This window comes from Podarcis erhardii (assembly GCF_964252035.2).
Source record: "Podarcis erhardii genome assembly, chromosome: 15".
Lineage (NCBI taxonomy): Eukaryota > Metazoa > Chordata > Lepidosauria > Squamata > Lacertidae > Podarcis > Podarcis erhardii.
The window spans coordinates 39,446,369-39,461,853 of NC_138505.1; the positions used below are offsets into that span (position 1 = coordinate 39,446,369).

General features: G+C 46.6%; 1 protein-coding gene and 1 long non-coding RNA gene across 4 annotated transcripts in view; one reads left to right on the plus strand and one right to left on the minus strand.

Moving 5' to 3' along the window:
• Positions 1–4,412: 4,412 nt before the first annotated feature.
• On the minus strand, positions 4,413–6,658 carry LOC309330281. Its single transcript, XR_014151407.1, has 2 exons — positions 6,501–6,658; positions 4,413–6,052 (listed from the first exon to the last, which is right to left on the minus strand). It is a non-coding gene; the product is annotated as an uncharacterized lncRNA (long non-coding RNA).
• A 311-nt stretch (positions 6,659–6,969) lies between these two features.
• KDM2B (lysine demethylase 2B) overlaps positions 6,970–15,485 on the plus strand; it is an 86,425-nt gene continuing 77,909 nt past the window's right edge. For 2 of the 3 annotated variants that reach the window (XM_081842220.1, XM_081842221.1), the window contains exons 1-4: positions 6,970–7,262; positions 8,744–8,888; positions 12,114–12,192; positions 13,800–13,846. In XM_081842220.1, coding sequence (XP_081698346.1) covers positions 7,230–7,262; positions 8,744–8,888; positions 12,114–12,192; positions 13,800–13,846 — 304 coding nt within the window. In that variant the 5' untranslated portion in view covers positions 6,970–7,229. Of the gene's footprint in view, positions 7,263–8,743; positions 8,889–12,113; positions 12,193–13,799; positions 13,847–15,485 lie in introns of those variants that run through there. The other variant, XM_081842222.1, reaches the window with a different exon arrangement.

A 15,485-nucleotide genomic window follows, 5' to 3' on the forward strand; every position in this document is an offset into this window, starting at 1 on the left:
AGGAGTGATGGGAGTTGTAGTGAAGCGGCCTCCCTCGGGGAGCAGGGAGTGGTAGTCAACCTGGCGCCCTCCAGATGTGCTGGACTGGCTCCCATCGGCACCAGCCAGCAAACTAGTCAGGCTGGCAAAGGCTGATAGGGAGCGGAAGGGGCTCTCCCCGTGGCCGACCGAATGCGCGCAAAGAAGGGCGCCCGATTCTCTTCCCCGTCGGGTACACTGCCTCTGCACATGGATGCTCCATTTAGGCAACATGGCTCACTGGCATTCAGCCCAGCTCTCCTCCCTGAATTTGCCGCACCTAAGCCCGATTAAGATTTCTAGGTGCAATTATGGTATTTCAGGACGCGGCAGAGGGTTGGGGCGAGTGCATATCCTGGTCGCGGTGTCATCCGAGAAAAAGCCCCAATGACTGACATGTGTCATTTATTCCTTCCAGTAGCACCTTAAAGACCAACTAAGTTAGTTCTTGGTATGAGCTTTCGTGTGCATGCACACTGTATCTGAAGAAGTGTGCATGCACACGAAAGCTCATACCAAGAACTAACTTAGTTGGTCTTTAAGGTGCTACTGGAAGGAATTTTTTTTATTTTGTTTTGACTATGGCAGACCAACACGGCTACCTATCTGTAAATGTGTCATTTATTTTAGACTTTTTAAAAAGGGGAGGGGGGAGCCCCTATAGGAATCCGCGGGGAAAGCTATTTTTCGTTGTTCAACGCTTCTCGTTGCCTTTTACAGACTCTTACAAAATGAAAGAGGAGCCGGCATACAAATGGAGCTCTTTCACATTTCCCTCTCCATTTGGCATAGTGCTGGGATTGTGAAGAAACGCGGGCTCCGAAAACCATGGCTACGGCACGCACGGGAGATTTTAATGAGCTGCTACTTTCTCGCCCCCCGCTCAGCTGGTGGCCGGGAGGGCAGGCCGACCCTTCATTCTCACCCTGTGGCAGAATGGGGAACCAGTTCAGCGGGAGCAAAAGCTGCTGGAACAGGTTTAATTGCTTGTCTGGAGCTTCCAGCGACCATCCTTGGGGGCGGCTGCTCTGCGGAAGGCGATGGCTCCCCACGTGGCCGGTGATGCCGCCTGGGCAAGATCCTGGGCCAGTTTCTTCGGGACCCCAATCAGCAGAATGGCACTGCAGGGCTTGCGCATCCCCGTTTGAAGTGAAGTGACACACATTGCAGCCTCAGGAGAGGTAACCCTGAAGTAATTAAGTCCAGAGTTCTTACTGCACCACTGTCTTCAGGGCTGCAGCATTTACAACAGAATCCTCTGCACATTTACTGAGAAGCAAATTCCACTGTGGCCCTAGTAACAATGCAATCCCAATAATATATTCAGAAGAAAATCATATTGAATTCAGATAGGCTTACTCCCCAGTAAGTAGGTTTAGGGCCATGGACACAACTGAACTCTTTAAAATGTGTCCCTACTTAAGCAGGGAGGTGTTTTAATTTAAAATTAAAAAAAAAACAAAACTTTAAAACACTACCAGTAGCAAGCATTTTCTCAAGAGGCCTTGGGGCGGGGAGGTTTGCCACATCAAAGGACCCTCTTCTAAGAAAGACGCTAATCTCAACATATGTGCTTTTTTTCTTAAAAAAATGTTTAGGGGTACTGTACTCTCATTTTGACTCAAGAAAATCACCATTTTATAGTTCAAATAGGGAAAAATAAATACAGTAAATGGACAAAAGTACAAAGATTCACAAAATGTTTAGGGGTATGCGTACCCCCAGAAAAAAAGCACTGTGTGCATTTATCTAAAAACTAAAGTATGCATGCATCTTGTTTTGGAAACAATTGTTTTTACAAACATTGCAAAAACAAACTAAAGATTAATTTGTTTGACTGAAACCCACATGCTTAATCAACTAAGATTTCTTTAATGGGCCACAGTCTTAATATTCATGTTGTAATGTTCTGGATGTTTTCATCAATTATGACAGGGGCAGCCTGAGGTGAAACAGGAAGGTGGCATCCTGCGCAGGGACTGAGCACTGCACACTGCCCCGGCCAAAGCCTTGCATGGCCAAACCCTCAGGGCTCACTGGGATGGCGCTGCTTCTGCTGCTGGGACGATGCCTGAGAGATGGTGCAAGGCCTCTGGGAGATCTTGCAGGGCTCTCATGAGATCTTGCTGGAAGCAACCACTGCGATGGGGGGGGGCAGTGGGGTGTGTGCCCCTTAGGTTATTATTATTTATTAAATTTGGATACTGCCCTTCATCTGCATATCTTGGGGTGGTTCACAGCATAAAAATACAAGATAAAAATACAAAATACATAAGAAAACAAAACAAATAACCCCATTCCCCCACCCAAACACATTTAAAAGGGTATAGGATGTTAATCAGCCCAAAGCCTGGTCGAAGAGGAATGTTTTTGCCTGTTGCCTAAAGGTGTCTAATGGAAGGCGCTAGCTGAACTTTCCTAGGGAGAGCGTTCCACAAACTGGAAGCCACTGCAGAAAAGGCCTGTTTTCTGTTACCACCCTCCGTACCTCTTGTGGGAGAGGCACACAAAGGGCCTCAGGTTATGATGGCAAGGTTCGGGTAGGTTCATATGGGCTGAGGCGGTCCTTGAGGTGTTGCAGTCCTGAGCCACTTAAGGCTTTATAGGTCCAAACCAGCACTTTTAATTGGGCCCAGAAAATAATCAGCAGCCAGGCCAGGATTGGTGTGATACGTTTCTGAACCATCTTCAGAGGCTGTCCTACGCACGATGTGTTGCAGTAATCTATCCTTGAGATTACCAGAGCATAGAAAGAAATTAGGCTATCCCTGTCCAGATAAGGGTGCAGCTGAGCCACCAGCCCAAGATGATGGAAGGCACTCTGCGCCACTGAGGCCACCTGAGCCTCAAGTGACAGCAAAGGACCCGGAAGTACCACCAAGCTACATATCTGCTCCTTCAGCGGGACTGTACCCCCATCAACAGCAGGCAACCCCACTAACAGTGCCTCAGTTTTACCTGGCTGCGTCTGTCTGCCTCAAGGACAGTCTGGTCCTGAATTATGGTATCTTTAATTCTCACCTTTTGATTTATCCTCCAGTTCATCTCTGTGATTACAGTCTTGTGAGATATGCTCTTGTATTATGCAAAGTGGAGAAATGGCTCTCCATTCATGGCCAAGAACCTGAGTTTCGCCCTTCTGGAAGGTGGAGGCAAACCTCAGCCTTTGCCTGACGGTATGTGTGAGAGACCTGAGAGGGAAAAGCGGGTACACTGCTTGCTAGGAAACACATGCATTTACAGTATAAGGAAACAACATAGGCCTCTTGTTTCAGAAATGCTATCTTAAGCAAAGGCAGATCCATGCACATAGATCTGATCAACAGACTCAAAACTCAGATGAGAATTTATTTGTAGCCAACAGGTGATAATAAATCAATGGGTGGCAGGTGTTTCCTTAGAAGATTAAAATATTAAACAGTTTAAAAATAAATATACCTCCAAGTGGTATACCACACACAGACACACAATCACTTAATTTAATAATAATAAAAAACACCCAAGAAAAATAAAACAAAAGCATAACAACATGTACTGTAAAAACATTTAAAACAAAACTTCAAGCACACAAAAATGGGATTTAAGCGCACAAAACTCTGATTTTATGGCAGAGGTGAGGGCCTTCTGTGGTATAGGAGCAGCAGCAGAAAATGCCTGTTTTTGGGGCCCTGCCCTATGAAATTCTGTAGGGTTTGGTGCTGCAGCTAGAATTTCCCCAAATGACCTAAGTGATCTTACAAGCCTGTGCAGGGGCTGGTGGGCATCCAGGTAACCCGGCTCCAAGTTGTTCAGAGCTTTTTATGCATTTATTGGACACGGCTGCTCACCATCTGCATTATCTAGCCCTGTTATTTACAAAGATAACACTATTCCAGAACTTAATGTAAGCCACATCATGGGTTCCCCCACTGTCATATATGCCATCTGACATCAGTTCAGACCATTAGCTCAATATTGTCAGCCCTGACTGGCAGCACCTCTCCAGGGTTTCAGATAGGGAGTCTTTTTAAGTTCTACTTGGGAGATGCTGGAGAGAGAACTTGAAGCTTTCTCCATGCAAAGCAGATGCTCAAGCCTACAGAAAATAATAAAGGATTGAACCTGACATTAGAAATGGCAGTGCCCAAAAACAAGCAGAACATTTCAAGCACCAGGACATTCTGTTTCTGATCTTTAAGATGGTCATCCATGAACTTCAGAGTGAAACTTCAGCAAGAAACTGCCAGGATGGTAACTTACCCAAAAGTTTGGTACTATTCATTAGGGTCCGAATGGAGGCAATAGGTTCTTGCCCTGCTACAGGGCAATGCAAAGGTGGTTGTGTTGCCACCAACACTTGTCATAAAAGGTTCGTGTGCTTATTTTGCACACATTGCTAAGCAAACGGTCTGAGATTGTGCTTTTTGAATTTTATTGCCATTTAACTCCAGCATTTACATTTCGCACCCTTTAAATCCATGTACTGTATATGTATGCCTGCCAACTGAGATTCACACTGCATGTAGCTGATGCAGTGGACCCTAGTATTACAAATGTTGATGCCATAATAAATTTAAGGTACTGTACTACAAGCCTCTTTTTAATCTTTTGTTAAACAACACATTTATCTTCCTCAAACAAGGTACAGTGGTACCTCGGGTTACGTACTTAATTCGTTCCGGAGGTCTGTACTTAACCTGAAACTGTTCTTAACCTGAAGCGCCACTTTAGCTAATGGGGCCTCCCGCTGCTGCCACACCACCGAAGCACAATTTCTGTTCTCATCCTGAAGCAAAGTTCTTAACCTGAAGCACTATTTCTGGGTTAGCGGAGTATGTAACCTGAAGCATATGTAACCTGAAGTGTATGTAACCCAAGGTACCACTGTATATGAGGAGTGCTGTGATCATTATGCAAAAATTTAAAATGAAATCATGCCTTTTTCTTCAGAACTACTCGTTTATTCACAAGCAAATTCCTGCAGATTAACTAGCTACCATCCAAGACACATTTACCTGGGAGCTCCAACTAAGTGACATCTATCCATGTTATAGTGACTAACACAACAGCTAATCAAGTCTTATCATGTATTGTTTCTTATTTTTTATTTATTAATAAACCAAATATCAATAAATTACTGTTGAAAGCAGCATAAGGTTGGGCATTATCTGTGAACTTGTTCCAAAACATTGCAAAAAATACCTATTTTCCCATAAACCCGAGGCTGGTTTAGATGTACCCTTTTTTAATAAATTAGCTGAATCATGGTCAGCATAGACCAAATCTCAATCAATTCAGATATAGTAGGATATATGCTTCCCCCCATTTTTAGCTAGTATAATAATAACCACCACCACCTTGCTTCCATCAAGGCTGAACACTATTTATTTATCATTTTCCAGAATAATATATTTTAGATAACCAAGCAAAAATTCTTAAGGTTCCAAGGGGTTATGATATCCTAACATATAAAAAGATATAAGCCTGAACAGATTTCCAGAATAGTTCTACAGTATTTGAGAATTCCAAACGATATGTATGTGATTTGCTTTATTTAATCCAAAGCTTCAACATTTATCCAATCCTAATTATACATTAAATTCAATTTATAAGGCATTAAATACCATTGATAAAGGGTTTTAAAATAGTTCTTCTTCAGGTCTGCTGAAATTTTATGAGAATGGAAGTTGTCCCAAATCCCTGCAACACACTTCATGCCATCATCTCAGCAGTCCTTACAACAACTCTGCGGAGTAGGCTTCCATCACCATCTCCATTCCTTTGCCATGCTGCAAACAGGAGGGCCACAGTTGAGAGCAGATTACCTGAGATCACCTGACAGAAGTGAAGTGTCAAGAACTTCCTGGTTTCCAGCTCAGCCTCTGCCTGCACACAGATACTCTTCCTTTCCAGGGGGGCAGGGGGGGGTGTTTTATGGGGGAAGGAATCACTCCTCTCCTCCAAACTGACACGAGATGATCCGTAGAAGACAGAACTTGCCCTGTAGACCTCTAAGAGCACATTGTGCCTCTGACAATATGGACCTGAGGCTTGCCTGGAAAACAACAGATTCAGTTTGGGAGGTGGGATTCTCTTTCACAGCCCAATACCGCCCCCCCCACCAAAGCCAGGCTGTCTGGTGCCCCTGGATTATGGGGTGCAGAGCCTGTTAAAAAGACTCTTTGCGAAAAACCTCTTTGCAGCTTGCCAGCTCTCTCGTTCACTCGGCCCAGGAAGAGATAAGAAATACAGGAGATTCCCCCCCCCCCCCGCGATGCAGCTTCCACTTCCTGGCGGCTTCTGGGTCTCTCTGCCAGCCCGGCTGCCAGCCCCACATCTCGCCCCAGTCCGCCCTCCTCTAGCCTCTCTCTCCGCCCTCCCCAAGGCAGATGCTGCCAGGGTCCCCTCCACCTCTCCAGGACCCTTGCAGAGCGCAGGCTGCCCTTTTCTCCAGCCCCCTCCGCCGCTCCTCTCCTCGCCCCCCACCCCAGCCCTACACTCACGTGTACGGCCCCATGCACACGCGCAACCTGCAGCGCCTGCGTGCTTGGGCGCACTCGTGACCCGCCAGCATCCTTCGCCAACATGCGCGCCGGGAAGGACCGGCCGCGCTCCTGCGCCCAGGGCGCCCCAAGCGCGGCTCTCCCGCCCCGCCGCCGCCCCCCCCTCCGCCCCAGTGTTTACGTTCCGGGGGCTGCCATGACGCCTGCGCGCGCCCTCCCCCTTCCTGCCCGCCCCTCCCTCCCTCCCTCCCTCCCTCCCAGTATTCTCAATGCTGGGAAATGATTGTTGAAGGACTTTTTGCATAAGAAATACACACAACAAAAAACACAACAACAACCCCAAAGGCACCGTCGACCGCCTCGCCTGCTGGGGCTGCCGCTTGCGCAGCTCCAGTGCTTCCTCTGCCCCCCCCCCCGCTGCTAAAACACACCCACCCACCCCAGAAGTGCAGATTGCAAAATTTGCAAAAGGGGGAGGGAGAGGGGAAAAACTTTGCAGAGACCCGGATGGCCTTCTGGAGGGGTGGGGGGCTGGCTGCGGGTTTGTTTCTAGAGGCACTCGGAGGTGGGGGGATCCCCCCCCTCCCAGGGTTTCCCCTTCTCCTTCGTTTTGCAAACCTTGTGTGTGTTTTGGGCCAACCCCCCCGGCAGGAAGAGCCCCGGCCGAACCTTTGCAGCAGGACCCAAAGGAGGAACTGTTGACAATTAAGAGATGAAACTCTTCAAAAGATGGAGGCAGAGAAAGACTCTGGAAGAAGATTGGTGTGTAGTGATATGTTGTTGTTATTATTATTGTGGTGGTGGTTTGGGGAGTAGGTTGGGTTGGGGGGCGGAGAGGGGGGGTTGTTTTCAAGCGATTTTGCGGAGGTGGTTTGTACGTGGAGAGCGAGAGGCTGTTTGCAGGGCGGAGGGGAGCTGCTGGCGTGTCTGTGTTTGGGGCTTTAAACCCCGGGCATTGTTGCTGGGTGTGTTTTAAAGTGTGCTTTGCAGGAAAACGGCGGCGCCTCTCAAGTGTGATGGGGGGCACAGCTGGTGCATTGCATCTCCCCCCCCCCAATCTCCTCCTGCCACCCCTCGATCATGCGAGCAAAGGAGAACGAGCCCAGGAAGCTCCGCTTGCAAGTTGGGCTCAAACACGCTTTGGGGGTTGTTGCTGCCCCCGTAGCCGAGCCAGCGTGTTTGTTGCTGTATGTGCCTCTTTTAAAAAAAATGGGGGGGGGATTTAACTCCTTCCTGGCCCCCTTTCCCCCAAACCTTGACTGAAAACACTCCTGCCCCTCACCCCACTCTCAGCCTTGGTTTGTTTTGTTTTAATGCACTGAATGCCACGCTAGGTTTTGAAGAAACGGGGATGTATTGTGGGGGGTTTGCAAAGTCGGGGGGGGGCCTCTAGCCCATAAATCCCATGTTACATAATGCAATGTGTTTTTTAAGAGGCTGGCTTCCGGTGTGACTAGGGAAACAGTTGGATTATGTAAATGTGTGCCCGGGCTTGCCTGTTTTGCGTTTCTTCTGCGAAAGAGTTGCTGGTTTTTCGTTTCCAACGTACGGGCAAGAAAACCCCGCCATCGTGGGAGGAGCGGGCTGCCTAATAAACTCACCCCCACATGGCTGGCTTTCCTTGTTGCTCGTTTGAATGGGCAGTTTGCTTCTGCGCCCCCCGCTTGCCTTGCCGGGTGAGGTTTGCCCACCTGGCCCTTCATGACCTGACGGCTCAGCCCAGCCCTGGCCACGGGGAGAGTCCGCAGGCCTCCAGGCTGGACTACCGACCTGCAACATTCACGACTGAGTACCGTTCACACGCACACGCGTCCCCTGTTAATTTAGGGTTAGGAATCCTCAAACAGGGGGTTGGAGGGGTAGACCGCGCTCCAGTTGCAGGATACATTTTGCTTGCATTTTGAAACCTGGGCTGTTCCCGTCCCCAGGAGCAATGCGTTGCAAAAGCCATCTTCTGCCTTGCACGCTGCAAGCCCTCTGGGCCCATCCTTTCCCCTCCACGCAGACTTGCGCGTAGGACCTTATTTTGGTATATTTCTTTTTGGGTCTACGTGTGGCTCATTTCCTGCAACGACCGAACTTCTGGTCTGTCTGCCCAGACCGCACACAAGAGAGTATGTTTCGCTCCCGGCCGCCCTTCACACGAAGCGCTACCTCTACCCGTTTTGCACGTGTATGCACCGACGCACACGTGTATGTGTTGTGTTCTCACCACCACCACCACCACCTTCCCCGTCCTGCAGCGATCGATCGGCAGGAGGCTGTACGACGAGGACGAGGACCTCTCCGACGTGGAGGAGATCGTCAGCATCCGCGGCTTCAACCTGGAGGAGAAACTGAGGAGCAAAATGTACCGCGGAGACTTCGTGCGACCCATGGAGGGGAAAGGTAACCCGGGGCCTGGGCCCCAGCGCCGGCTTGGGAGACCCGGGCGCGTCGGGGGGCGGGGAAGGGGTTGCCCTACCTGCCTGGCGGAAACCCCCGACGCCTTCTTGGCCCACGTGCAAATTGCCTGGTGAAGTTCGTATTTCCCGCCAGCATCCCCTATTCTCGGGGATCCGGTGACGAGGAGCAAGAGGGGAGGAGGAGGAGGAGGAGAGCGGGCTGGGAGAAGAAGAGGCGACGGCTGGGTGACTCACGCCAGGGGAGCCCGGCCGGGAAGCGAACCTTTTCCAGACGTGCGCTTCGCCGGGCGCGCGTCCCTTGACATGCCGATGGCAGCTTGCAAAGGCAGTGCGTGGAAATAAAGAGAGCGAGGTTTCTTAAAGGAAGTGAAATGATTTTGCACCCCCGATTTCTACCCCAGCCGCAGCCTCCCCGCCCGGATATGTCCACAGCGGATGGCGGAGTTGACCTGGCCTGCCTTGACGCCCCTGTTGTAGTGGAAGCAGCAAGGCTCTTGCGGGGACCCCGCCTGCTCCCTTCCCTCCTGCCTGTCGGGGGACCTCGGGCCTCCCAGGTGCACCTTCCTCTTCAATTCGGAGGTCTTGTGCATGCATCCTGAACGGGTTTGGAGGATGCTAGTAGCAAGGAGTTTCTTCCCCCCAGGAGGCTGCAGGATTGGCCTACCTGTTTGGGTTAAGTGTTATACAAGCAATTTACGGTCCAGTTCTTTAGATAATTCTTTGCCACTCTCCCAATCAATCCACTTGTACCTCTTCCTTTGTGAATTTTCCTCTTTTCATGAAATGGCTCCTGCTATGTAAGGCCCATTTAACTCAGTTATTATAATATGTAAATCTATATGTAAAAAAAAAAAAATTATAGTGTTTTTCAGTGGAATTTTTTTGTTTGTTTCATAAGTTCATCAGTAACATGGAATGGCTGCCAATTCCAAATTCCCCGTTTTCCCATTTTAGAATATTCAACAATAAATATAAATCACACGCAAATCCAGTATAGTTTTCTGTGACTTTCCTCCCTGCTCTTCTGCAGTTCCTTATTTTTCTATCAAATTCTTAGTGCATTTTTAATTCCCTTAGTATATTTACTGCTCATTTATATCATACCTGCTAATGTTTTTAGTTGTCTACAGTTTGTTTTCATATATTCAATAAATTCCCCCCATTTTGCTACAAAGAGTTTATCACCCTGTTCTCCTAATCTTCTGGTAAGTTTAATCATCTCTGCATATTCCATCAATTTTAGTTGCCAGTCATCTCTTTTTGTGGTCAGATCCTCTTTCCAGTTTTGTGCATATATCATTTGGGCAGCCATGGTAGCATACATAAATAGATTTTTCTGATCTTTCAGCACCAAGTATACCTAAAAGGAAAGCTGCTGGTGTTCAAACAAAAGTTATTTTAAACATTTTTTTCAGTTCATTATAAATAATTTCCCAGAAGGCTTTTGCCACCTTACAGGACCACCACACGTGAAAAAAATACTCTCTCTCTTTTTACATTTCCAACATACCAGTATATTGGATTTAGACTTACACATTTTTGCCAGCTTGGTAAGCGTCAAATACTATCTATACATCATCTTCATGTAGTTTTCTTTTAATGTGTAGCATGCTGTAAATTTTAAATCTCCTTTCCAAAGTCTTTCCCACGCTGCCATATCAGTATTATAGTCTACATCCGTTACACAGTGTATCATTGATGATTTAACCATTTCAACCTTTGTTTCCCATTCTAATAATAATTTATACATTTTAGACATTACCTTTTGGTTTTTCTTTAGCAGGTCTTTTTCAAATTGTGAGGTTTGAGTTGTAAAGCCAATTTTTTAATCAATCTTAAAAGTCTCATTTAGTTGATGATATTGTAGCCAACTTGTTAATAATCCACTTATTTCTTCAAAAAAAGTTAGTTTACTCTTTCCTTCCTTCTCTATTAACAACTCCCTATAAGTTACCCAGTCCTCTTCCATGTTCTTTCCCCCCCACCGCTATAGCTTCTAGTGGTGAGAGCCACATTGGTGTTTTCTTTTCCAGCAAGTTTTTATATTTATCCCATACTCTGTATAGATGTTTTCTAAATTATATGTTGGTGAAACTTTCATGGATTCCAGTTTTCCCATGCCACAAATATGCATACCAGCAAAATTTATGATCATGTCCTTCAAGATCCAAAATCTGCGAGTTCTTCAATAAAAACCACTCCTTTAACCAGCAAAGACAGAATGTCTCATAGTATAGTCTTAAGTTTGGTCTGGAGAAGCCACCTTTCTTTCACATCAATCTAATTATTTTGAGCCCTATCTGAAAAAATGGCTTCAAATAGTGGTTTGTTGGCAATAGATGCACCAGAGAAAAACCCCTGGGCAAGGTTCACACATAACATTTGTTTAATAAGCTGATAGGGTAAATAATAAATAAATAAAATAAAATAATAGCATTATGTGAACCAGCCTAACCTACCTCATAGGGTGTTTGTGAGGATACAATGGAGGGGGAAGAACTGAAGGTGGAAGGTGTAGTCAACAAGGCCCCATCTGCACTAAACATTTAAAACAGTATCATATTATTTTAAACCAGTGCTTTTTTTGCAGGGGGACGCATACAGTGGTACCTCGGGTTACATACTCTTCAGGTTACAGACTCTGCTAACCCATAAATAATGCTTCAGGTTAAGAACTTTGCTTCAGGATAAGAACAGAAATCTTGCTCCGGCGGTGCGGCAGCAGCAGGAGGCCCCATTAGCTAAAGTGGTGCTTCAGGTTAAGAACAGTTTCAGGTTAAGAACAGACCTCCGGAACGAATTAAGTACTTAACCTGAGGTACCACTGTACTCCTAAACATTTTGTGAATCTTAAGTTTGGCCTCATTGAGGGGTTGTATTTTAATATAAGTAGGGAAATGAGAATATGCCTAAACATGTTTTTAGGAAAAAAGCACCGGTTAAGCCACTCTAGGAACTGAAGCTCTGCGAGGGAAACTCTTAGCACCCTTAGTAAACTATACTTCCCATGATCCATGGTGTGTGTGTGGAAGTGCTGCCTGTTAAAAAGTGATGTCATAGTGCTTTAACAGTATTGTGCAGATAGGGCCCAAGTTGTCTTTATGCTTTGGTTGAGGACTTCCTGGAAGCCTTTTGGAAACTGGGCTAGATGGATGTTTTGTTGCTCTCTCATGACTTTCCCCCTCTCTCGTATTTTTCCTCCAACCAGATTTCACTTTTGAGTATGTGCAGCGAGAAGCACTTAGAGTCCCCCTCATCTTCCGAAGTAAGGATGGACTGGGAATTAAGTAAGACAGTACTCCTAATGTTTAACAATATACCTCTGTTTCAATTGGATGCGTAGCTTGCCCCGTTCCTTATGAGGAACGGCTAAGGGAGCTGGGCATGTTTAGCCTGGAGAAGAGGAGGTTAAGGGGTGATATGATAGCCATGTTCAAATATATAAAAGGATGTCACATAGAGGAGGGAGAAAGGTTGTTTTCTGCTGCTCCAGAGAAGCGGACACGGAGCAATGGATCCAAACTACAAGAAAGAAGATTCCACCTAAACATTAGGAAGAACTTCCTGACAGTAAGAGCTGTTTGAAAGTGGAATTTGCTGCCAAGGAGTGTGGTGGAGTCTCCTTCTTTGGAGGTCTTTAAGCAGAGGCTTGGCAACCATATGTCAGGAGTGCTCTGATGGTGTTTCCTGCTTGGCAGGGGGTTGGACTCGATGGCCCTTGTGGTCTCTTCCAACTCTATGATTCTATGATTCAAGGGCCTGGGGTGGGTAATAAAGGCCGCCGGTGGCCTTTCTGAATGAAACATACACACAAGGGCCGACTTTTGGGGGATATGCAAAGGAAGCAAATCCCAAAATAGAGGGGCTGGCTACGTTTTGGAGTTTGCGTCCTTTGGAGTGTCTGCAAAACCTGAGTCTGGTCTTCCAGTAGCAAGACAGAGAAGAGTTTTTCAGATGGTGTGGCATCCCTTTTTAAAGTACCACTTCTCTTGCCTTGGGAAGACTTTCATTCTCATGAAATGGAATTGCCCTCAAGGTGTCATCAGACTTGAGCTCCCATTAGCACAACCCAGCATTGGCAGTGGACAGGGAAGACCGGAGCTGTTCTTCCAACAAGAGCTGGAGGTTCATGGGTCCACCTTACTAAGCAAATAACTGCTGCTGGCCTCATAAGCCTAGTAGTAGTGGCTGAAGTGCCTGAGCTGTGAACAAGGAAGTCTTAACATTCAAATCCTGGTTGTGCCATCCGTAAAGTAGGTGGGCTACTCAAAACTCGGCCCCCAAATCTTCAGTCTAATATGGGGGAAACCAGTGCTGACCTACTTAACAGGTCTGCAGTAGGAGAACTAAGTTAGTGTGTGTAACATCCTTCACATGCTCTAAAAAGGGGTGGCATGTATACACAGTATTATTATGAGTTTGGGGTGGGGGGGGCAGAATCCACCATTAGCTTTTTCTGACAAATTCCAGCCACCAGGTCGTTCTTCTCATCCCTGAAATGGCTACGTTTAAAATGGGCAAAACGCATTTTTACAACCCTGGGTTGGCCTGTGGAACTCACTGCCACAGGTACGGTGAGGTTCAGTAGCCTAAACTGGCTTTTGAGAAAAGAAAAAAATTAATAAATGGACCATCGATCTGCAACCCCAATACCTGGAAGCGTAGCTCCCATGCTCAGAGATGATATATCTTCCTGAGCATCTGATTTGAAGAATTCTTAACACCCTCGTTGGGAGCTGTTGTGTGGCGTGTAGCCGGCCATGGTCAGAAGGCAGGTTGCAGTGCTGAGGGAGAGCGGGGCAGCCCAAGATGGCAGTTCTTGTGTATATTTCCTCTTGTCCGTGTTTACCTCCCTGAATTCAAATTGATCCCCTCCTTCTTTTGCTGATTTCAGGATGCCGGACCCAGATTTCACTGTACGAGATGTCAAGCTGCTAGTTGGTGAGTTTGGTTTAGATACGCTGCTTTTCGTGCTTTGGGGGTTGGGGAGAGAGAAAGAGAAATTACCTCTGTTGAAGACTGCGTCCAAAAGTATTCAGGTGCCCACATATTCCTTGTATGAACTGTACAAATAGGCACACAAAAATGACTAGTTCACACAACTGTATTTGCCTGGTGTATCCACAAATAACCTATGTGACTCCGTTGTCTACCTATCCCTACCTGTGTTAAATTAAGTCTCCATATTCAAAGGCAGTGTATCTGAGTATTAGATTCTGGAGACACAACTATGGTTGCTTTCATGCCTTTCTTGTGGGCTTCCTGGAAATACTTGGCTTGATCATCAGGCCACATCTTAGCATTCTTGTGCCACATAATAACCTGAAAGGGTTTGGGTTTGGGGTGAGGAGGATAATATCTTTCTGTTACGAATGTTTTCCTGTAGTGTCACAGTGGCGCAAACTTTTATTTACTGTGGGCGACCAGAGACATGGCGCTCACAAGCCTGTTGTCCTTACCATGGCTTTCCCCACTAGGCCACATTGCCTGGGGCAGGTGAGCGTTGTCCAAAACACCCAGAGGACACCAGGTTGGTGAAGACTGATTGAAGCAGTAGGTACAACTATTTTGCTAAGGATAATGGCGGTCCATTTGCAGGACAACACAAAGACCAAAGGCAGCTATGTCCTAGAAGTCTCCAGGGCCCAGGATCTCTGCCTAATTCATGCAGAATAAGGATTTTATTGATCCAAATGAAAGTCAAACACTTGTTAGCCACAACATTAAGTGTTTTTTCCTAGGCCAGAAATGAGACACCCACCACTTAGCTAGAGGGCACATGTAATCTCACAGTTTTTTTCATACTATAAGGAGGTGAGTTCTTCTCAGGTGGGGTTGGTGTCAGATGGGGATCTGTTGTTGAGCTGCTGTTCTGTGCATGTTTGTATTTTCTTTTAAAGATATGGCATTGCACTGTAGACTTCTTAAATGTATAAAGGCCTTGCTGGATTCTTTATGCAGAAAGTTGCTAAAAGAAGCTGCAAAGGACATATTGAACACTAATCTGTATAAATGATGCACATTTGTATACATATGCAGAATTGTACATAATTTATTCTAATGCTAACCATGTAGATATACAGAAGCCCTACCACAGAGTACACTCATACCTCGGGTTACAGACGCTTCAGGTTGCGCGCTTTTGGGTTATGGACGCCCCGAAACCTGGAAGTACCAAAACGGGTTAATTCTGGGTTTTGGCACATGCACAGAACCACTATGTGCAGAAGTGCCGAATTGCAACCCGCGGTTGTGGGCGCTGCGGGTTGCGAACATGCCTCCCACACAGATCAATTTTGCAACCCGAGCGTCCATTGTACTTCTTCTGTCTTGCCAGCTTAGGCTTCTAGATATTGCCAGATACCTTCAAGCCTATCTGTTTAACCGTGCGGGCTGAGAACTTGCTTTGAGAACGAAACATTCCGGAAAGATAGGAAGCTGAGATGCAGTGTTCTGTTATGCACTTGGCTGTTGTAAGCACAGTTATATATCACAGCATAATGTCGCTAGTGCTTCTGCACTGTGGGAGCATATCCTAAGATGCTGTGCTTGTGCTGGGAGAAGAGTGGCTTTATGGAAC